General features: G+C 36.8%; 1 protein-coding gene across 1 annotated transcript in view; it reads right to left on the bottom strand.

The window, feature by feature from the left end:
* The window catches only part of LOC148945602 (uncharacterized), a 61,084-nt gene extending 37,661 nt beyond the window's left edge, over window positions 1-23,423 (bottom strand). The window contains exons 1-7 of the mRNA XM_089099096.1: window positions 23,400-23,423; window positions 21,617-21,665; window positions 19,647-19,758; window positions 15,220-17,202; window positions 13,180-13,355; window positions 9,721-9,791; window positions 4,457-4,542 (exon numbers count right to left, since the gene is read on the bottom strand). Coding sequence (XP_088955222.1) covers window positions 4,457-4,542; window positions 9,721-9,791; window positions 13,180-13,355; window positions 15,220-17,202; window positions 19,647-19,758; window positions 21,617-21,665; window positions 23,400-23,423 — 2,501 coding nt within the window. The remainder of the gene's footprint in view (window positions 1-4,456; window positions 4,543-9,720; window positions 9,792-13,179; window positions 13,356-15,219; window positions 17,203-19,646; window positions 19,759-21,616; window positions 21,666-23,399) is intronic.
* Window positions 23,424-23,775: the final 352 nt, after the last annotated feature.

The following is a 23,775-nucleotide window of genomic DNA, read 5'->3' as shown; positions in this document are numbered from 1 at the left end:
TGGCATAAAACGTTTTTATGGAAAGGGTGGTCGTATAAACTTCGGAGGGTGCTCATTGGCTTAGAAAACAGAAGATCTTGTGCCTCTTTTAAGATTCAACGTGATTTGAGGGCAGACATCCCCCCACGTCGTACTTTCCCCTAATACACCCGATAAAATTTTGAGATGGCCATTTGTTGTCGTAGAAATTTTGAAAAGGACTCATTCGATTGAAAATTGAAAGGGATCGTGCCCTTTTTAATGGTCAAATGTGATCGGAGGGTAATAAGCCCCCTCCTTGACAGCACAGTCATAATTACTTCAAACACATCCAATCAGAATTTTGAGATAGCCATTTAATTCAGTGTAGTTGAAAGGTCTGGAAATTATGTCTTTGATGATGACAACCCGCCCCCTAAAAAACCTCTGCGCAAGGGTTGTAAGTCCTACCTCGAGGGTTTATACGGTATTTATTGAAAGGTTGGTCGTATAAACCTTTTATGGAGCTTATTGGATTGGAAATCAGAGGTTCCAGTGCCCTTTTAAGAATATAAAGTAAATGGAGGGTAGCCACCCCCCAACTCATGTCGTATTTTCATGTCGTAAAATTTTGAGATAGCCGTTTGTTCAAAAATTGTCAAAAGATCGTATAGCAAGATATTTGGGGTAGACAGAATCCCACCAGAGTCTGGGGGCAAGAGTTGTAACTTATGCCCCAGTATTATATAAGGATTTATGGAAGGATTGGTCTTGTGAACTTTAGAAAAGGCTAATTTTATTGGGAATATGTAGTTCTAGTTCTCTTTTAAGAGTCTAAACTGATGGATTACAACTATCCCCCCTCCCTGACATTCTCTTTTCCCAACACTCATTCATTTGAAATTGTGGGATAGCCATTTTGTTATTTATGTTCCAAAAATCACATAATAATATCTATATGGTGGACACAACCCCCCAGAGGCCTGGGGCGAGGGTTTTAAGTTATACCCTTGGACATTTAAGGTTCTCATGGAACGGGTGTTCGCATAAACTTTGGATCGGATGGAGCTCATTTGACTGGAAGTCAAAAATTGTGATGTGCTAATCCCTAATTTGATTTGCGGTATTTGATACTGTAACGTTTATCAAGACCCTTGCAGCCTTTTAGGGGGTGTTTCCCCCTTTTTTCAAAAATTTAATTTGCTTCAATAAAATACAAAACTTAGATTACATGCAAAATTGTCGAAGATTTTTCTCTGATACAGTGAATAGCCAATGATTTTCTAAGACTGTTTCTCTGAATCATCGAGAAATTGTGAAGTTCTTTGACTACTACCTCAAACTCATTAATCTTACCAGGTTGAATTTTCTATTCTTACATATTTTCATAACAAATTTTACATTTCTTTTAGAAAAACCTCAACACTACGATTCTTTGATGTTCTATATTTGCTGCTGTAACTTTTATCAAAACCTGTTACAGCCTTTGGGACATGTTTCCCCCTTTTTCTAAAAATCAAATTTGCTTCAATAGAATACGAAATTTAGATTGCAGAAAAATTTTTTGAGGATTTTTCACTGATATAGCCAATGAACAGCCAATGATTTTCAAAGATTTTTTCCCCTGAGTCTTCATAGTCAGTGATCCAAGGCTCGCTGTCGTTCAAAATAAAGGAGGGGGTGGCTCACATCAGCCGCAGTTGGTTTGAGGGTGAATTCTAGGGTAATCAGGGGTGCTTACAATGAATATCGGGGTGCACAAGTTTGCACAAGTGTAGAACATGATCATTTTAGCCTATAAAGTCAAATTTGACCTATGACGATGTCATACCGCTCTTGATTTCTTAAACGGTAATACATTTTCTTTTTTTTTGGTTTTTCTGAAATTTTTGCCTACATAAGCATATTTGTTATGCTGTATTTGGATTCTGATCGTTATTACGAGTCATACAATGTGCCTCTTCTCCAAAAAATCTTAATTCTTGAGCATCTATTTATTTTTTTCTAAATAACGTCATAGCTTTCAGAAATTAGCCTACAATGACCACGTTTTTTTTAGCTGTTAAAAAAAAATGAAAACGAATCAAACTGCACATCTTTTGAACCTTCAAAATGTCCTATACACGTTGTTAATAAAAACAAAGTCGAAGCTTGAATCTGCAAGAATATATAAGCGTTTGAACAAGAAAAACCCCCCCCCCCCAAAAAAAAACAAAAATTTTCTGAATAGTGGCGTTTTACTCGAAATATTTTCAAAACAACCTATAATTTTTATCTCACCAAACGATAGATTGCTTTTTTCTGAACCAAATCATGTATTTATATTCTATTCAACTAATATTTTCAACCAGGAAAAAATAAACAACAACAGATGCCTCGTTCTGCAATCGCATGCGCAAATTTGGTTTCCACTGCAATAAAAAAAGCCGAGCATCTTATATATTGGGTTTTATATATTGGGCATAAAGTATTTATCCATAAAAGGCTAATTTCTCCCTTATAGGCTAAAATCATAAAGTTCTACATTAGTGCGAGCATTTGCACCATGATATTCGTTTTAAGGACCTTAGATTACCCCAAAATCCGTACTCAAGCCAACTGTGGCTGATGTGAGCCATTCCCTCCCTTTATTGAATGATAGCAAGCCTTGGATCACTGACTATTGCATAAAGTACTAACAAATATGATATAAAAGGAAAGGATTTAGGATATTTATATGATTTCGGATTTAGGTGTTTTATCAACGCAAGAATCGTTTCTTTCGGGTGTAGCGAGACCCCCGTAGGTTACTTACCCTTGCCTCCCAATTCACCAACATTCTGCGAAGTCGTAGCCACTGCCAGTAGTATCTGTCAAAAAAAAGCAGCGAAGCTTGGAAACAAGTACACAGTCATCAGTCAGGATCTAGCTGTTTATGAAATAAGCTATGGCCTTCGAAAATCCCAGCACGTAAAATTCTCTGTTCTCTTATTGGGTGATTTTCACAAGCTCATGAACAATTTGAAAGCGGTTAGATCTCTCATGGATGGAGCAGGACTAAAAGAAGTCATTGCTGCGGCAGAGCTTCTCAGGGAAGGTACTGCCAATAAGGTCCTTTCAGGAAAGGACATGTACCAGGCACTCCATGCTCACTTACAGGTCTACGAAGGAATGAATGCCTTCTGGTGGTAGGCATTTGAGAATTGGCGTGAAACATCCTGCTTTGTTTTAGTGGGTTCTACAGTCGAGAAACTTCGAAGGATGAGTGATGCAATTGAACGTTTCAAATGTGAATCTAGTTCTGAAGCATGCAAACAGATAGGAGATGCGTTGGATAGCATTGCTCCGCTTTTCTCGGAGTACAGATCTACCATACGAGTCCAGATCTACCATAAGGAATCATAGCCTCTGGATCAACTATTTAGATCTTATCCGTACTAGAAACGACCATCTTTATGCTGAAAGAGCTGCGGACTGGGGATTACACTTAAACGCAACAAAAAAGATGATTCTGATTTTCTTCGCATCTGGAAACCATAAATACGCCGAAGCTGCGCTTAACTACCTAGAAGAAATGCTGTACTTGCCTGAAAAAGCGCCAGAAGTTCACAGAGAGTTTGTAAATGGCAATTTTGTTGTTAGGAAAATAAGCAAGCCCTTTTGCAGCATTGCATGCGATCTGGCTTTAGATTTGACCGTGAATCTGGACATCAAAGGTCATCGAGGAGTTTCTGGTATCGTTGGTGCGACAACGAATGAAAATGCCAGGGATCGATATCTGGCTACTCTCCTATTTCTCACAGCAGTCACAAGAAAGCTGAAAGCAAACCTGAACATGTTGACAAGGCAATGAAGCATCATGAAGATACCACTGCGTTTATGAATCTGGCAATAAAAGGCAGAAATCGGGTTATGGACTTGGTAGAGTTGTTTGAAAACCCATTCAAGACGACGAGAACAGAGCTGCACAACTTTATGACCGGGGATACAGCTCCAGAAGCCGTAGCAAATAGTCTGCTAAACTTCCGAGAGATTAGGTTTGAAGCCAAGAGCTCGTATCTCAAAGGGACATCCACGAAATTAAAAGTTAGCATAGTGCAAACTTTCGCCTCTGTTGCCAAAAAAGGAAAAAAGAAACAACCACAAAAAAAAGATTTTGGGGAAACTGAGCTGCTTAAATGAGCTCTGCGTATTGCAAATGCAACACAAACTTCATCCCTCTGTGAGCTGCTGAAGTACGAGCTACAGTCATATCCGACCTCACTTGTAGTATTATCATCAAGTCGTAGGGAGCCTCAGTTATGTACTGGTACAAAGTCAACAGACATGAACTACATTCTGCAACAGTCTGGCATGCAGTCATAGCCAAAAATGATTCCACATACGCTTTTTGATGACTCTCCTCGATCAGATTATATAGTGGATGTCATGAGTGTCATAAGTTATTATTGACAAGAACAAAATGAGACGCTAGCAGATTTTGGAATAAGAGTTTACGATGGGATTCTTAGGCACATACCCGAAGCTTGTCAGTCTATCCATTTGGTTGGTGACAGGTATGACCGTCTTAGTGACGATAGAACCGGTGATTACTACTCGTTCAACCTAAAAAAAAAGCATCTGGCTGTCGCAAAAGAAGAGGAAATCCAAGAGGAAATAGTTCCAGACCGTTCACTTCCTCCAGCAGAGTTGTAACACTCTGGTCGACTCTTGAAAGTTCTTTTCGAGGTCTGGGAGTATAAAGCTTAGACCCGTCGGATGGTTCATCTCGCTGGAGGTTTCGAGAGTCAACATAGAGCTGATACCGTTACGCCCCACGGAAGCTCCATTGATGACGATCTCTCGTCTGGCCATGAGGAAGCAGACACTCGGGTATTATACCACACAGCAGTTGCCACAAGACGAAAGCGCATACTTGTGATAATACAAGCCAACGATACTGATATCATCTTACTAGCTGCATATTACTTCCAGTATCTTGGTAGTCTCGGCCTCAAGCAGCTCCGGGTTAAGTTTCCGTCCTGCTGCATACCTATTCATACGGCAGCACAAAAACTAGGAATAACATTTTGCAACACCTTACCGCTTGTCCAGAATTTGAGTGGATGTGACACCACAAGCTTTCTGTATGGAATTGGAAAGATCCGCTTTTTTTGAGCTGCGAAGTCTTCTGAAACTTTGTTGGGGTTTTTAGGTGATGAAGTTTGAGTCCTTGCAGAGAAGCCATCATCTGTGCTAAGTGATGGTTTAGTCAATGTCTGTAAGTAGCTTGTGGTTACAGTGTATGGAAGAAGTGCGACTAACTTCAATAGTCCTATTGACCTTCGACCACATTTGTACCCAAAATTGAAGGATTTGCGGCGTTTACCACCAACTGATATTTCGTTTCTGCTTCATTTGAAAAGGTGCATGTTCCAGTCACTGATTTGGATCCAAAGCCACAAGCACGGTATTAATTTACCTCAGGCTACCAATATGGGCTGGAGAATTGAAGATCTTGAACTGAAGCCAGACCTAGTTTCTGCGAGGCCGCATGGGCTAGCATCGCTTTCTTTTTGCAACCGTAACAAGACGAGGTGTGGGTCGTGCTGTCAATGCTCCAAAATAGGTTTCTGTGACAGCGCATGCAAGTGTGGAGCTGACCCCCAAAAATGCCTACTTTCCTATGTGAATTAGAACGAGTCCGAAGACGAATATGAAGAAGAAAAAGAAATTTGATCCACCGTTTCATGTTCAATTTTAAATATTTGATTTTATATTTGTTTTGATATTAAACTGCTAATGCAGTCGTTTAAGCCATACTTTCAGCTGATCATGAAAGTTACCGTCTATTACAATACTGGCCGTCGACCCAATCTAAGTGATTGGATCATTGGCCCCTGCTAGTCTGGGAATTAAAGAAAATAGTATCTTAATTCAGCATTAGTCACCTCTGCACCACACGTTCACACGGCTTTGCCACATTGAGGCTCGTATATGAGCCTACGTAAGCCAGATGGTATCTACTACTACAAAAAAAATAAATAGTTGCTAAAGAATTAAGATTTTTTGGAAAAGAGGCACATGGTTTGACTCGTTATGACGAGCAGAATTTAAATAAAGCATAAAAAAAATATCACAAATTCGCACCTGCGATCGCAGAACGAGGCATCTGTTGTTTTTTTTCTGGTGAAAAATATTAGTTGTATAGAATGTAAATAAATGATTTGATTCAGAAAAGAGCGATCTATTGTTTGGGGTGATAAATTATAGGTTGTGTTGAAACTATTTCGAGTAGAACGCTAATATTCAGAAAATTTTCTTTTTTTTTGGGGGGGGGGGGATTTTCTTGTTCAAACGCTTATGTATTCTTGTATATTCAAGTCTCGACTTTATTTTTATTAACAACGTGTACAGGACTTTCTGACGCGCAGTTTTCATCACATGATGTGCATGATGGGCAGTTGCACATCACATGATGTGCAGTTTGATTCGTTTTAGATTTTTTTTAACAGCTTAAAAAAAATAAAAAAAACTTCATTGTAGACTAATATCTGAAAGATATGACGTTATTTAGAAAAAAATAAATAGTTGCTCGAGAATTAAGATTTTTTGGAAAATTTTTTGAATCGTAATGCTTTTCATTACTAGTTTGACTCGTAATGACAAGCAGAATTCAAATAAAGCATAAAAAATATGCTTATGCAGCCACAAATTTCAGAAAAACCGAAAAAACTAAGAAAAAGTATATTAAAAAACCTTTCTTCAAAACTAAATAGGGGTTAACTAAAAAAATAAAGGTTTTGGGGAAAAACTAAAAATAGCTAGTGAAATTAATTGTTCTTAAAATTTAGAAAATGTCAAATTTATAAAGTTTTAAGTATGTTTTACCGTGTAAAAAAAAAAAAAAAAAAAAATCAAGAGCGGTATGACGTCGTTATAGGCCATATTTGACTTTATAGGCTAAAATGACCATGTTCTACACGCGTGCGAACTTGTGCACCCTAATATTCATTTTCAGCGCCCCCGATTACCCTGGGATCCACCCTCAAATTACCTGCGGTGAATGTGAGCCACCCCTTGAAAGATAACCGTCCCTGGATCACTGACTATCATGAAATTATAAAGTACCTTGACTACTACCACACATTCACCGTTCTTACCAGGCTGAATTTACCATTTTTTTTTTACATATTTTCATCAAAGAAGCAACACATTCTACATTTCTTGTAGTTCTTCCTACATTACCCAACATCACTCCTTTACCTTCATTTGTTCCCAGTCTAAGTGACTTAGTCTTCTTAAAATTGATTTTCAATCTTATTCTTGCAACCCTGAACTGAACTCTCAAAACCTTCAAAAAACATTCAATTTGCTATTATTTTTATCGAGGGCGCTCAAATCATTATTACAGTCGAAGTCTAGGTGAGTTTTACTGTCCCCTTTCAATTCCATGCTCTCCCTTGGATTCTTTAGGGCATCAAAGACAGGTTTTACCTCCCACCTCCTTTAAACTTTCCAATACAAAAAGATAAAACAAATAAAATATAAAAATAAATGTGCTTCCACATAAGAGTTTAAGTTAAAGGAAATCAATTAAAGATTAAATTTTTAAAAATATATGTATATCTATATTAATAAAATCCTTGACTAAGTTTCGTTTACATTCAAATTCCAAGTACTTTTTCCCTTCCTGTCGTCAGCCCTGCTTAAAACTAAGGGATTGGTTAACGGCAACAGAAAAAATGAAACTTCGATCAGTTTATTGCAAGTATCTGAAATTTTTGTTGCGTCTTCCGTTATACGAACGTAACACTTGTCTCCTGAGCTCGTATAATTTGCAAGACCCGACTGAAGTACCGCCAGATGTGGAAAATCAGGCTAGAAAAAGATCATTCGAAAAATTATCCGAGTTATTGCCGGTGCACACCCTTTATGACTCTGCTGATTAGTTTGTGTGCTATTATAGTCTGTATGATTTTGATTGTTGTAGTTTCTTTGCTTTTTCCCTTTTCTCTCTTTGTAATCCGCTTGTCATTTTTTGTTCAAGAGCGGGTATAAATAAATTATTATTATTATTTTTGTTATTATTATTATCATTATTATTATTATTATTATTATTATTATTATTATCATTATTATTATTATTATTATTATTATTATTTATTAGACATTAAGAGTCATTTTCAAAACAAGTTGGCATCCCAATTGTGCTATCTTTAGAAACGGTCCTATTTATGAACGCTGTAGCTTAAACCGTTTTTCAGCAAAAACTTCTTCTTCTATTTTCACCTAAAGGAATAAGATGAAATTTGTCTGACCAGGGTATTGCTCATGCTGTTATTCGTTGGTGTTCAACATCTGATTTGCTCACTCAAAATACATTCTACACCTAGCACTGTAATTACAATTTGAAACGGAATGTTACAAACCAAAATTGGCTTATTGGTACTTTCATAAAGGGGGGGGGGGGTCAACAAAGGTATTTATTTGAACAAATCTACCTTCATGATTATATATGTCGGTAACTCCCAGCTCAGAATCACTAGACTTCTCAGCTCTGGAAACAATTGTATGTTGATAGGCGACGTGTACCTGTAGCTAAGAAGCAATTTCTCATTGTACTGCTATTAGTACAGGCAAATGGAGGTTTGACCCGAAACAAATTGCAACAGAAATGATTCTTACACCATCTTGTAGAGAAAAAAAACTGAACAGCATATCCATTTTCGCATATTCTGAGTCGACGCAAAATAACCGTTTTTTGGCTTTTCATGCGATTTTTTTTACGTTTTCCGAAAAAAAATATAATTTTAATATCCGACCGTTTTTCTTGAAATGAAGTATCATTCTGATGCAAAATGACAAGCTGAGACAGAAAATGAAGTCAGACTAGGTGTCTGGTGCAAAACAAAAAAGATTCACTATCATCAATATGCGTTGCGGTAATTTTTGTAAAGACAATCAATCGGCACTTGTTATTCAACAAATGATCAGTTGTTCGTAAAAATACCTGAACTAGGCACTAGTATAAGACACTTCGAAGGCTACGTAATGCAATAAAAATGAAAATCATCACATTCATCACTCAGTGTTTTAAAGATTTCAAAGTTTATTCCCAACATTTGACTGAGAAATCAATTAGACGAAGACCTCAAGTAATGCCAGAAAGTCGAGTAGAAAACTAGTTCAGGTCAGTGACAGTCATAACCTTTATTTAAATTCTCCATCCACCCCGAGAAAAAATTTTATTCGAAATTCCGCCATCTAACAGTCGAGTAATACTTTCCGTTGAATCTGCTAGTGTTCTGATGAATGATTAACGCATGTAAGAAGTCGGTTTTTATAATAGTGGTTCGGAACTGAATACTTTAAAAGTTTAAAGGGTAAATTATTGTACTTTACTGCTTTGCGTCAAATTCTTTGATGTTTCATGTCAGTTGAAGTTTTTTTTTTTTTTTTTTGTTTTAAAGCGAAATATATTTATAATAAAAACGTCCCCGGAAAAAAAACTTTTACCAAAATGTGACCAAATAATAACGAAAGGTTAAATTTAAAATTATTTGCAATAGAAGTATTATTAGTAAATGTTGCACTAACAGTAGCGTTAGCAGTAGTGTGCGCATATTGCCTTTTGATGAGACGATATTTCCCCTTTAAGCATTCTCTGAAAGTTCCAACTTAATACCCCAATTAATTCTTGAGCTAGGCTAGTTTGACGCTGTGCATGCACACAGCGTCTTTGGATTTAGTTCAACTCTGGGTCATGGGAGCTCCATTTGAAGTCTACCTCAGACATGTTACCTTACCTGGCGGCTGCAGGACACAACCACTATACGAAATCATGCCATCTTTACCTCCAGCGAATGGACAAGCTGCAAGATACCCATCCTACGGTCTACCAGGCTTTCCAGAGTGGCATGCATGTAGTAAGACGTTCTAATAGATTCTGGGCTGGACTCTCCACAGATCTTGTCATTGAACAGGAGCTTATGCGCTCTCTTAAAACCTGTGGTGGCCTTACCAACGGCAGCGGCATGACAGAGGCTCAGAGGTCCTTATGGGTTTTTTCGCGACCAGTCTGCTCTACAGTAAACCTTCTGATGGAACGTATTTCCCAAATTCTGTACGTTACAAGCGATCAGCAAAAGGAGATGTCAGTGCCGATGCAACTCAGAGACTGCAAAGATACGCAGACGATTATCGAGTTTCTTGAAAGGGGTTCACCATTTGAGGGAGATGTTCAGTTAAAAAGCATAGCAAATGGTCTAACTGCCTTTCCATCTGCCAAAGTTGATTCTGCCAAAGATGTTGGCATAAAAGTCATTGACGCCTTGTCTGGACTGGTGGTATCTTACTTTGTTTTTCGACTAAAAGAACAGGCAATCAATATTACCACCAAGAGAAGTCAAAGGGGAGACTGCAAACGACTAGACCCGACTCTTCTTTTTCAGAGGTTTATCATGATCGCGAAAAGGATCAATCTTACGGAAACTGAGTACTTTCAACACGAACTGTGTTCCTACCCAGCGTCACTTTTTGACAGCTCCTGCATGCTCCGGACTGCGAACAAACCAGAACTTGCGAAGGCCATAGCCCAGGCGTGCAACCTTCAGAAGCATTCATGTCCCCTCCCCGAAAGCACTCGATATATCCGAGACGGAAGAGCTCTGCTGCACAGGATACCATGGACAAAAAATTAAAGAGATCTGAAGATTCTAGACCATTATACAACTTACGTGACAGGAAAGTACCCTTCTGCCACTATCGTTTTCGACGGCTACGATGTTGGGGCTTCCATAAAAGATATGGCTCACTCGTTGAGGAGTCGTACAGTTGGCCGTGAGATCTTCTTCACAGCAGATATGCAGCTCAAGCTGAAGAAAGAAGAGTTCTTATCTTGCAAGAAAAATAAAGCCAGGTTTATCTGCGCTTTGGCTGATCATCTCCGTGCACATGGTGTCTCTGTCTCCCAGGCATCAGATGACACATATGTCCCGATCGCGGAAGGTGATGTTGCCTCTTCACGGTATTACGACACTACCGTAGTTTCGGACGATACCAATCTCTTGGTTTTCTTATGCTACCACTGTGACTTGTCAAGCAAGAAACTATTCTTCGCACCTGAGCCAAAGTCAAATAAAGCTCCCTGAATATGGGACATACACACCCTGAAAGAGAAGCTGTGACAAGATACTTGTCATCTGATCCTTTTTGCTCACGCCCTGTTAGGCTGTGACTCTACTTCGCGAATCCACGGTGTGGGAAAAGGTCTTGCACTGAAGAGGCTGATAGAAGACAATGATTTCAGAACATCAGCTGCAGTGTTTATGCAGAAGTTCGCTTCGAAAGAGGACATCAAGACCGCTGGTGAAGACGCCCTGCTGATCATATACGGTTCGTCGAAAGTACGGAACTTGAACAAACTCCGGAGAGAAGTTTTTGAAAAGAAAGTAACAACGGCAAACTCTTTTGTTCACCCAGAACATCTGCCACCAACATCTGATGCAGCCAAGTTTCATAGCTATAGAGTTTTTTATCAAGTTCAGGTATGGACCGGGGAGCCTGATCCGGAACTGAAAGCCGAGGAATGAGGATGGAAGAATAAAGATGACTTCTCGTACCCATTAACAACTGACCTCCCACCAGCCCCGCGTATGCTCCTAAAGATCGTGACGTGCTCCTGTCGTGTACAGTGTAATTCAGCGTGGTGTAGCTGCTTTAAAAACGGCTTAGTTTGTACTTCAGCATGCAGAACCTGCAAGAAAACAATGTGTTCCAACTCCCCAAAAATCGACAGCAACAATGATGAAGAGAACCTAGAACCCTAGTCGTTAATCCATTCAAAATGAAGAAGTTGTGAAACTAGTAGGAATCTGATTCTCTATTGTGTATTTTTTATAATATTGATTATATTTAATAGACTGTGAAGATTATACACTATGGGTTGACCCTAAATTGTATACTAAGAGTGTTTTAAGTGTGATTTACTTTACTGACCACCGAAAACCAGTTCGGTTTGTAATTCACCTTCCATAATTAGTTTCTAAAAAAATATAGATCATTCATTAATTATTACGATTTTTTTTTCTGGTAAAGTGAACAACATATTTGATTCTATTTTCGGTATCAGATAGTGATTATAAGTCAGAACCACACTATAATTCAATAAAATCGGGCTACAAAGAAAATTGTATTTTTTATGCGAAAAAAGTCGAAAACATACAGTTACTTTTTTTATGGTGCTTCTTACGCTAAATCCGACTTCGTTTTCGGTCTCACCATGTTATTTTGGGTTAGAATCATACTTCCGTTCAAGAAAAACCGATGTCCACGAAAATTGCGATATTTATTCGAATAACGAAAAAAATAGCATTAAAAGCCAAAAAACGGTTATTTTGCGTCGACTCAGAATATGCGAAAATTTATATGTTGTTCAGGTTTTTTTTCTCTACAAGATGGTGTAAAAATCATTTCTGTTGCAATTTGTTTCGGGTCGACCTCTTTTTGGAGCTCATTTTCCTGTACTATATAGGTTTCATTCAATTTCTAGGTAAAGTATACGTATATCGTTAAGTCGATCCTGTTTTGTGTCACGGATAGTGGATCAACAATAAAATTTAGGAAAATTTGTTTTGGGTGAGGGTGGGAATTAGAAGAGGTACGAATATGCAACAACGATCAATCATTTTTGGCTGTGTGATTGGACTGAAACTTCCAGGAATTGTGGTTGGGGTCGGGGGTGGGGATGGCTGTAAGAAGACGTCGAGTCTCTGGTTGGGGGAAGAATGGTAAACTATTTTTCCTCAAATCCTCTAAAGTCCTCAAAGTAAACCCCAGTTTTTTTCTCTTGACTGTCGTCTTATAGGCTCTTTCAGTGGTGTCAGTTTGGGGAAAGGTGACTGGGGGGCATATTCCTCCAAAACTCTTATGCCCTCTTAGATTTTGAAAAAAATACTTTTTCTGGCATACCCTTTTGGTATTTGCCTTAAAAACAACAACAAACCCTCTCTAGGTTTTGAAAAAAAAAAATAAAATCCTCCCACTCTAGTTTGCGGCAATGGATCCCACTGGGCTATTCGTCCAGCGTGTGTATTACTGCCCCTGCTCTTTATTTTCTGTGTAAAGTAAACAACATCGAGCAAGATTAAGAATTATTAAAAATATCGATTTAATTATAAGTAAAAAAATATATTTATAACAACCGTATTTTGGCGAGGTAGCTAGTGCTAAATTTCTTATCGGCAATGACTGCTTATCTACCGTATCCAACAACAGGGGGTAATGATGGTGCACCATATGTCGTTAAAATTGGAGCACCGTATTTTGACTGAGGTGCACCGTATCCTTTCTCTGGGGCTCCATATCCTTTCTTTGGGGTTCCGTATCCTTTCTTTGGGACGCCATGTGAATATTTAAGTTTCTTTGGGGCACCATAACTGTAAAATAAAATGAGAAGGGTGACAATCCTAATCTTAGAATTCAAGGCAAAATTCTTAAAGATAGAACTAACGATATATTTTTTCTCTTGATTATATTTTTTCTTCAGATATCCATATTAAATCAATAAAAATTAATTAAGAAATAAGATGAAACGGTTGTTGTTTCCCGGGAAACTTGAGGTAATCATGCTAAGACTGTACAAAATCATTAAAAGATCTACTAAAGATCTTGTAAGGCTGAACAAGAGCCAATTTTGAAGTAAAACCTCGATAACCTCTTAACCTCTAAATAAAACATAACCTCCTTTCAAAAATAAAATCACTACTGTCGGTTATCACACTTAAATCTGTTCCAGAATGATAGTTGCGGAGTTGGATATTAAACTGATTCTCAATTTTCCGCATAGTTTAAATTTACCATAATTTTGGGTTGAAAATTTTTAGCTTGGCTCAGTTTGACCTCAAATTCGAAGTGCAAGGTAATTGAAGCATTATTTGCAACACTCGCGATAGGGAAAGGAGATATCCTATTCCGTACGAATTTGAGATTTGGAGATTTTTTACAGTTAAGCATGATTGTTTTACTCCTTCGAATGGTCTATGGGGGGACCCTATACAGGCCTTTGCTGCGTAGAAACAGAAAAATCAATCTTATTCTTGCGGATACATCACCACGTTTCCTGAGATGGAATGTATCCTACATACGAAATTATTTTATACCGTTTTTTTTCACTATCATTAATTGCTAAAGAAAAAAACTATATCAGTTTTTCTCAGTTTTCTCAGTTTGCGAACTGTTGGAAGCCAATAAAGTTTGCGGTTATAATAAATTTTGAGGGTTGGTAGTAAACGACTTTTTGTGATGATAAGTTTTTAAATCTTTGATAAAGAACAAAAATGAAATACCTAAAGCAATCAGCACCATATAAGTGCATTGAGGGGGGGGGGCATCTTTTAACGCCAAATAAATCCCCCTCTCCAACCAAGATAAAACCTCTAGTTTATATTGTAATTTTTCATAATTGCCATTAATCCGTACTTTTTAACATCGATTCTGAAGTTGTTCATCCTCCCTATCTCTAAAAACAAAACGCTGAGTTTTGCCTCTCCCCAAACGATTTCATTTTCTTTTTATTCTTGTGGAATGATGTCTAAGTTCAATGATATACATATTCAAAACTCAAGAAAATAAAAAGATACCGAACAATAAAAAATTCCGACCTTTAATGAAGATGGTTCAATATTTTTAATGGAACTGCTATTTATTGCTAATTACTAAATAAAAATTATTTTAAAAATTCATTTGAACTTTTCAAGCAAAGATTTTCAAAAGATACGACTCCTTCTACAAAAAATAAAACAGAAACAAATTACATCTGGAAATTATTTAGCAGTATTTTGGAATTCTTATAAACTCTTTTTTATAAAATTGACCATTGGTTAATAACAGTAAAACAAAGCAAGATTAGTTTTTAGTTTTCCTGTTCTCTTTTGGAAAATGTAGGTTGTGTAAATTGATTATTCCAATTAATTTAGTGTTTGATTACTCCAGCCAATTTACTTGTTCATGTGGATAATGTTCAGTATAGTTTTAATTTGAATTTGTAAGAAGTTTTTTTTTTATTAGGGATTTAGTTGATGATTCTCGTATGTTGTAAATTTTGGCTTGGAAGCAATACAAACGCTAAATTTGTCAATTACCTTATTATTGCGTTAGTCTAACAGACATGCACTCTTTTTTTTCTTTCTCTTATTACATTTTTGTCCTTTTCTCTATGTACTCTGTCTCTGTGTATTTTTTTTATTGTACGACGGGTAAGAAATAAATAAATGAATAATTGGAACTCCATAAAACACTCACCCTGAAGAGGGAACTCCATATGAAGCTGAAAGAGGAGCTGAAAATGAAGGAAGGGCAGGGGCAGAATATGAAGATGGAGCATGGTATACTGGGGCTGGAGCATGATAGGCTGGGGCTGGAGCATGGTAAACCGGAGCTGGAGCATGGGAAGAATATGATGGAGCAGGTGCAGAATATGCTGGAGCAGGTGCATAATATGCTGGAGCTGGAGCAGAAAATGATGGTGCAGGAGCAGAGTAGGTTGGTGCAGCAACATGAGCTGGTGCAGAATAAGATGGTGCAGAAGCCGAATAAGATGGAGCAGCAACCAGAGCTGGTGCTGAGTTTACTGGAGCTACTGCTGGGGCTGAATAGAATGGAGCTGCTGTGGGTGCTGAGTAAGATTGTTGAGCAGCAGGTGAAGAATAAGACTGATGTGGAGCTGGTGTGGAATAAGACTGCTGTTTAGCGGGTGCAGAGATATATTGATGTTGAACAGGTGTAGAATAAGACTGTTTAGCAACAGGAGCAGGATACGCCGGAGATGGTGCAGAATATGTTGGTGCTGGGGCTGAATAAGATGGAGCAGCGGCTGGAGCTGGTGCATAGTATGCTGAAGCTGCTGCTGGGGATGAATAGAATGGAGCTGCTGCAGGTGTTGAGTAAGATTGTTGAGGAGCGTGTGCAGAATAAGATTTTTGTGGAGCAGTTGCAGAATAAGACTGCTTTGGAGCTGGTGCGTAATAGGACTGCTGTGGAGCAGGTGCCGAATAAGCTGGAACCGCAACAAGAGCTGGTGCAGAGTATGCTGGAGCTGCTCCTATTGCTGAATAGAATTGAATTGCTGCAGGTGCTGAGTAAGATTGTTGAGCAGCAGGTGAAGAATAAGACTGCTGTGGAGCTGGTGCGGAATAAGACTGCTCTTGAGCGGGTGCAGAGTAAGATTGCTGTTGAACGGGTGCAGAATAAGACTGTTCTGCTGAAGATACAGAATAAGATTGCTGAGGAGCAGGTGCAGAATAAGACTTCTGTGGAGAAGGCTCAGAATAGGACTGCTGTGGAGCAGCTGCAGAATAAGATTGCTGAGGAGAAGGTTCAGCGTAAGACTGCGGTGGAGAAGGTGCAGAATAGGACTGCTGTGGGGCCGGTTCAGTATATGACTGCTGTGGAGCAGTTGCAGAATAAGACTGCTTTGGAGCTGGTGCGTAATAGGACTGCTGTGGAGCAGGTGCCGAATAAGCTGGAACCGCAACAAGAGCTGGTGCAGAGTATGCTGGAGCTGCTCCTATTGCTGAATAGGATTGAATTGCTGCAGGTGCTGAGTAAGATTGTTGAGCAGCAGGTGCAGAATAAGACTGCTGTGGAGCTGGTGCGGAATAAGACTGCTCTTGAGCGGGTGCAGAGTAAGATTGCTGTTGAACGGGTGCAGAATAAGACTGTTCTGCTGAAGATACAGAATAAGATTGCTGAGGAGCAGGTGCAGAATAAGACTTCTGTGGAGAAGGCTCAGAATAGGACTGCTGTGGAGCAGCTGCAGAATAAGATTGCTGAGGAGAAGGTTCAGCGTAAGACTGCGGTGGAGAAGGTGCAGAATAGGACTGCTGTGGGGCCGGTTCAGTATATGACTGCTGTGGAGCAGGTGAAAAATAAGATTGCTGAGGAGCAGTTTCAGCGTAAGACTGCTGTGGAGCAGGCACAGAGTAAGAATGCTGTGAAACTGGTGCAGAGTAAGACTGGACTGCAGGAATAGAATAAGAAGCAGCGGCTGGTTCAGCATAGGAAGTAGCAGGGGGAGCTGCTTGTGTGGAATAGGATGCTGCTGCTGGACCTCCTGGGGCGTCATATGATTGTGCAGCAGGAGCAGCATAAGATGAAATTGCAGGATCAGCATACGATGCAGCAACTGGAGCAGGAGTAGGTGCACCATAAGATGCAGGGGCTGCTGGTGCTACTGGAGCGTCATAAGATGTGGCTGCAGGTAAAGCAGCAGGTGCCCAATAATCACTAAAAAGAAAAAAAAGAAAAGGGTAAAAACATATAATGTCATTATATTTAGATGCATATTACCCCGTTTTGTTCAACTGTGAACTTTTTTCTCTGAAAATTCAAAGTTTAAGTGTTCACCCCCATAAACATAATAATGTTTACTATTTAGGCTTACAGCCTTCTTGGAGTTTTTCAAAGATTTGACTAGTACGAAAGTCGAGATATAAAAAAGCGCTAATTAGCAAAAGATACCTATTTAAAAAAAAAATTTGAATCAAAAGAATCTACCGTTTATTGGTCCTGTAGAAAATTCGAAATATAGATAATTATTAGCAAAAGAAAAACTACAAAGAACAATTTGAAAAGGAAAACATATAAAAACCCTTTTTCTGCATCCGTTATACTTTTTGAAGTATAGCTTTGTCATTCAGACTAAGCTTTATCGTTAAATCGCTCTATATATTAGTGATGTAAAATGACAAAATAATTAGTCCTTGCATGTGAGTATTTCTTCTGGATTTGTTTTTTTATTTTTAAATATTACATTTTATTATAACAAAATACTGATATAATATTTTTTATTAAAAATGGCTATTATAGATAATAAAACCATTCAGTTTGTGTTTTTGTTACAACTAACAACTCTAAAGTAATTAGATGCATAAATAAACAATGAGTAAAAGATTTTTGTTTTCACAAATATTTTAAGACTTTTATATAGATTTATGCAGCGTGTCTAAGAATTTGTTCCCAAAGAATTAATACACAGTAAACTACACATGAAATAAAAACAGCAATAATAGCTCCTAGGTAATAATTTATAATTCCATAAATAAATGTAAGGGGTTGATAAACAAAAAAAACACTAGCGAGGTGCAGATGAATTAAAAGACTTTTTGAACCATACAAAAATACAAAGTGAATAAAAATTATACCTGTTTATTTCTTATTTTTTAGCATTACTTTTTAAATGAAAACATAGTGTGGTCTAGAGAATTTTATTAAAAAAAGATAGGAATTGGTATTATTGATCGGGGTTTCAGTTCCAGGAGGGGTTGGTATTTAAGTGCCAAAGATTTTTAGTAAAGGGGACCTATATATTTTGAAGGGCTATATTTTTACCCTTAGCAAGCTCAAGACCAAGCAAAACCTCTTCTATGCCAAGTTCAAAGAGACTGGTGAATTCTTAACTGACTTTCTTAAGTTTAGTTTTTCTTTTAGTCTCCAGTTTTCCAGTCAATTACTAAGCGAACTTATAAGGCTGAAATAGTTGTATTGTTGTTGTTTTTTTTTTCATGTTTTAAAATAAGATTTACAATAAAATAAGATTACAGTCCTATATTTGCCGAAAACTCCCCAAACTAAACATAGTACTCAAACTCAATCAGCTTATAGATTGAAATTACAATCTTTTGACGAGGTGTAGTATGAGAAAAGTGCATTTCAGGAAAAATTTCACTGGGATATTTCTTTAATTAGTATTAGGAATAGACTTGTCTTCCCTGTGTTAAAGTCTGCTCGTTAACAAGATGTTTATTTTTATATAATATTAAATTGGTTTCTTTCACTTTAAATTATGAATTTTTCTAAAATATTTTTGCATAACTTTTACAATATATAAGAGAAACTTTAAAGTACAAAGGAAATCTAAATTATTCTCCCCCTCCCCCCTCCCGGTCCACAATCTTAGATCTGTTCCTACCCAAAAACACGATTTTAAAAGATTTTTCTTTTGCTTGACCACCGTCATATACGTAATAATTTCTGTTCGTTTTAAGTTTCAATGTTGCTCCTTACTTTAAGTTTAAAGAACTCGTTTTTTAAAATCAATTGTAAGTTGAAGTGCAAATTCAATTACTCTCTCCTTTCTTACAAAACAACTTATGATTTTTTTATGGTTTCGTTCAAAATGATTTTCAGAAAGTATAGTCTACTGCCTTGACTTGAAAGCTCCAAGATACGGTCAAGAGTGGGGCGAAGGTGTAAGCACGAATTATTTTGTAAGACTGACAATATACATTGTGCTTAGAACACGTTTGGCTTTTAGATATCCAACTTGTTTTTTGATCTACTAAATTTCGAGAATTTTGGTAACACATTTTAAAATGAAAATCATGCCCTCAAAACTGTTTGTTTAACTTTTCTCACTAGAGAAACTTGGCTACAAGACGAATGAAATATCAGAAAATAATTAATTTTTTAGTATGTTAAAGTTGATGATCAGACTCTAATTTAATTTAAATGAATTTAAAAAATAAGAAACCTTTTGTTATGTAATTCAAGTCACTTCTGATGCTAAGAAGTAGACAGAGGAAGATGAAGGGCCAAAACTTGAAAATAAATTGAATAGCATTAGACCAGACCGAAAAATTTACTTGTGTTATTGTTTATTTGGTGTTCTTTTTCCCTTTTTTTGCCTTTTTCAAGAAATCCAAAACCATAACAAAAAAAGAGATACTTACCCTTGGGAGGCACCACCGTAGCTACTAGCTAAAGGTAAGCTTACTACAGAAGAATATGCACTTGAACTTGATGCTCCATGATGATAATGATGTCCATGATCATGGCCGTCAGCTGAAAGAATAGTCACGATTATATTGAAATTCTATCAAATAAATTATCAACACTTACACTTTAAATTCTATCGGTGAACTGTTGCTTCTTCAGTCTTCCTCTTGGAGGGGAGGCTGTTAAAAAAAAGGTTGCCTAAAATATTTTTATGTATGTCGACACCCATTTCCCTCAAATTTTTTTCCTCGCTAACTTCAGGAAAAGTCCTTTTATTAACAAATCTACTACATACCGTATTGCCTTTGCAAAAGTAAAGGGCATATTTAGTCGAAACTTCGTGACGTAAGGAACTTTTTTGGAACTTTTTTTGGAAACCACGTATTGTGTTTATATGTTATGGTTTCTATATGCAGTATCATGACGCTTATTTTTCATTGAGCGTACAGTATTTACTGATTTGTATTTAGCAGCTTTTGAACCAACTTTAATTAAGCAATGAACAACCGCACAACCTAACACAACCTAACAACCAACAACCTAAGCAACCGCACAACCTCCCTCAAATTCAATAACTTTTGTACCAGCCTGAATAGAGGTAACGGTTGTTATCAAAAATAGTGACGAAGACCACACTGTCTTTCCATAACAAGCAACAAAAGCATGAAGAACAATAGGGAAATCTTTTTGCAGGACAGTGGAGATAATTTGAATGAATATTTTGGCCCTATGTCCAAGGGCCGTCCTCAGAAAGACAAAAAATAAATAAAAGAAAAAAGACTCACAACAACATACGACCAATCAATTTTTTAAAATTTTAGAAAGTGTCCATTTCTTAAAATCGTATTGTTCGATACCATAGGATAGAGATTGTATCCCGCTGAATAAGGGCTTTGAGTACCAAGGACAGTGAAAATGGAATTTGATTTTTTTTTCACCGCTCTAGTGAAGACTTGCTCAACCAAATACTTAATTAGAAATTAAGGAATCTGAATTTAATTGCATAGAACCACTATTTGTGATTATGTAAGAAGGAGGAACGTGGTTGAAAAATGAGCAGTATGTAATCAAAAAAGATAAGCGACCAAGCAACTTAAAAAGGTTTGACTTTACTTCTAATATGTAGTTGTTTTTTTTTAGAGTTAACAGAATGTTATTTTTTTGACTTTTCACCGACGAAAAGTGTCGTCAAATTTGACCAATTAGTTTTGCTTATTTATTTTAATCATTAAACTCTGCAATGCCAGCAACAATATGACACTGCTCTAAAAACTTCATAATTTGAGACAGCCAAAAGAAAAATGTGTAAAGTTGTGGTTTTCAGGCATAAAAGTTTATATAAAAGGTCATTTATAAGAAAATGTAGAAGTTTTTTTTTGTAATTTTGGTTTTGTTAGGTAATTTAAAAATAAGCCTTAAATAGAACAGTTTAAGAAACCATCATACCGTCGGTGGTGTACCGCTTATAAGAAACATAATTTTTTTTCTTATTTCCCTTAAATCTATTCTAATATCAAGGCCGCCCCCAGGGGGGGTTAGGGGGGTTTGAACCCATCCCGAAATTTTTGTTGACTCGTAAAAACGTAAAAAATGGATATAAACAAATTTTGTATGCGTTTTTTGAATTTTTTTTTGTGTACTCCCCCCTCCGAAAACAATCTTTAAACCCCCTCCGACAAAAAATCCTGGGTACGACCTTGTCTAATATAACTAAGTATAAATAAAATTAGCTGTTTTTCGATATACAAAAATGATAAATTAAATTTTTGACCACTATAAACTGAAGATTAAAAAAAAATATTATAAAGCAACAGAAAAGACAACAACATAAGTATTGATGGTAAGTAAAGAATAATAAATATAAGCAACATAGGCGTAATCGAATAATAAACAAAATACAAAAGGAGGAAAAAAAACGACTTACGTTTAGGTGCAGCAAGAGCTGACGCGACAAAAAGGCTTAAAACCAAAGTCTGAAATGAGAAGAAACAATTAGGACAAAGATTGAAAAATATTAATAGAAGAGAATTGATTTACTAACATTACTCATTTAAGCAGAAAGAAATATTTCTCATTTTAAATAATGAACTAGTAAATATAATCAACCTTAGCTTCAAACGATGACGATATAAGGTTTAAAAAGGGACGAACAGATGATTAACCAAAACGAAATGGATGTAAAATTTAAAGGACAACAATGTCTAAACAAAACGGTAAGCATGGTATATCGAAACATAGAATGATTAATGAAGAGACATAAATTGAAAATTTAACTTGCTATTAGATTAAATTTTATGAATTTATAAGTCCATAATAAATCCGCCTTAAGAAAAGGACCCAAGTTGAGCAAATATCCCCCATCAGAGAACTCTGTTTTTGACAGGGATATAAAAATTAAATATTCTACATGGAATCAACTCTAAAATTTTTCATCCTTTTTTTAAGCTTGACTTTTTCTAAGAGTTAGAAAATTACTCTAATTGAGCCCAACCATCGCAAGTTTTAAATATATATATTTTTTTTATTTACACAAGAAAAAAGAACACAAAAAGACTTAAGCGAAACCTTAGTGTCCGTTTTGAGATATTTTTGAGCTTCACTTTTTACTTATTTTTATTTGCTCAATTGAACATCAAGAAATAAAAATTCAAGTTGGTTAGATCATTCAAATAAGCTGACAAAGTATTGTGTAAAAGAAAATTCAATCAACTTTATTCTTTGATTCACATTCAATGCGGAATTAATACACTGGCCACATATTAAAAAAAAAAAGGAAAAAAAAAAGGCTAGGCTGGATTCAAACATGCACATGGGAAATAATTCTAGGGGGAGAGTAACATTTTGGATAAAGCATACAGTCGAAAAATAAAAAAACTAAACACTTTTTATTGAAAAGTTAATAGATTTAGGGAAAAATTAAACCATCTTAAGATTTTGGGGGAGAAAACAGTTCCATCCTCTATGTAGGGGCCCAGCTGGAATAGTGGTCCTGTAAAATAGGCTATGATACATAAATACAGAATGAGCGTCTCATTGATTGCACGAAAAAAAAACTTCCCATTAGAAAAAAGGATAACTCGATTTAATTATGGAAATTTAAAAGCTTTAACCAGTATGTTGTCAACCTACTTTCACCATAATATAAACAGGATCGGTATCCTTAGTAGTGGAGGAGCATCTCCCTGATTTGTACCTGCGTGGGGTGGCCCTTTTTCACCATTCCTGTATGGAAATGGTGAAAAGGCCATTAGATATTATTGGTCACAATGGATAAGTTGGCTGTCTTATTGTATGGATAAAATGTTGAAGTCACAACTACCCAATAACACCAAAAACAGGAAAATTAAATGGGAAATATAAAAAGTAACTAAAAGTCTTAAGTTTAAACCCATCCGTTATCAACCTTTTTAAAATGATGCTGCTTCATATTCTTAAACAGTAGCTTTAGCAATGGAAAACCCCCCTCCTCCTCTATGAGTGACTGTCTTGAATGACGCCCTAGTGAAACAGGCTATAAGACACAGAGACTGCACAAGGGTCAAAAAAGGCAAAACCACAGATTCTCAGTTTTGAGCACTTCACTGCCATAAAAGGCAAAAAGAAACAAGCATGAGATCCAGTGTTTCTATGAGGCACATAAAATACTGCCATATTCAAGAACAGTATTCTTAGTAAAGAAGAAGCAAGAAACATCAAAATATTCGTACCAGTCTCATTCTCATGTTCACCATTGTACGCTTCTGCAGAAACTATGATGATTTGATTTTTGATGTTGTATTATAAAGCTCAAAAAGTTTGATTCATATGTGAATTAAAAATGGTCATGACGCTACATCTGCTGCAAGGTATACAGAATTTACGCCAACCCTGAAAACGGAAATCCACTCTACCAGATTGTATAGTATAGTTGTTTATTGAAATTTTCTCTTCTCCTGTCCCACAAACTATGTTTGAGCAAATCACCTGGATGTCAACATTTTATGCGGCTACTCACCTATGCTAATTACTGTCTCGATACTTTTGCAGATATTTGTTTGCAATTTTTTTGTTTCATCTCCCCTAGTATAAGGTAACGGTAAAAAA

This window comes from Artemia sp. Qi Xiang Cuo, chromosome 13 (genome assembly GCF_049724085.1).
Source record: "Artemia sp. Qi Xiang Cuo chromosome 13, ASM4972408v1, whole genome shotgun sequence".
In the NCBI taxonomy this organism is placed as follows: domain Eukaryota; kingdom Metazoa; phylum Arthropoda; class Branchiopoda; order Anostraca; family Artemiidae; genus Artemia; species Artemia sp. Qi Xiang Cuo.
Note: the sequence above shows the minus strand (reverse complement) of the source record. Positions and strands in the feature narration are given on the sequence as shown.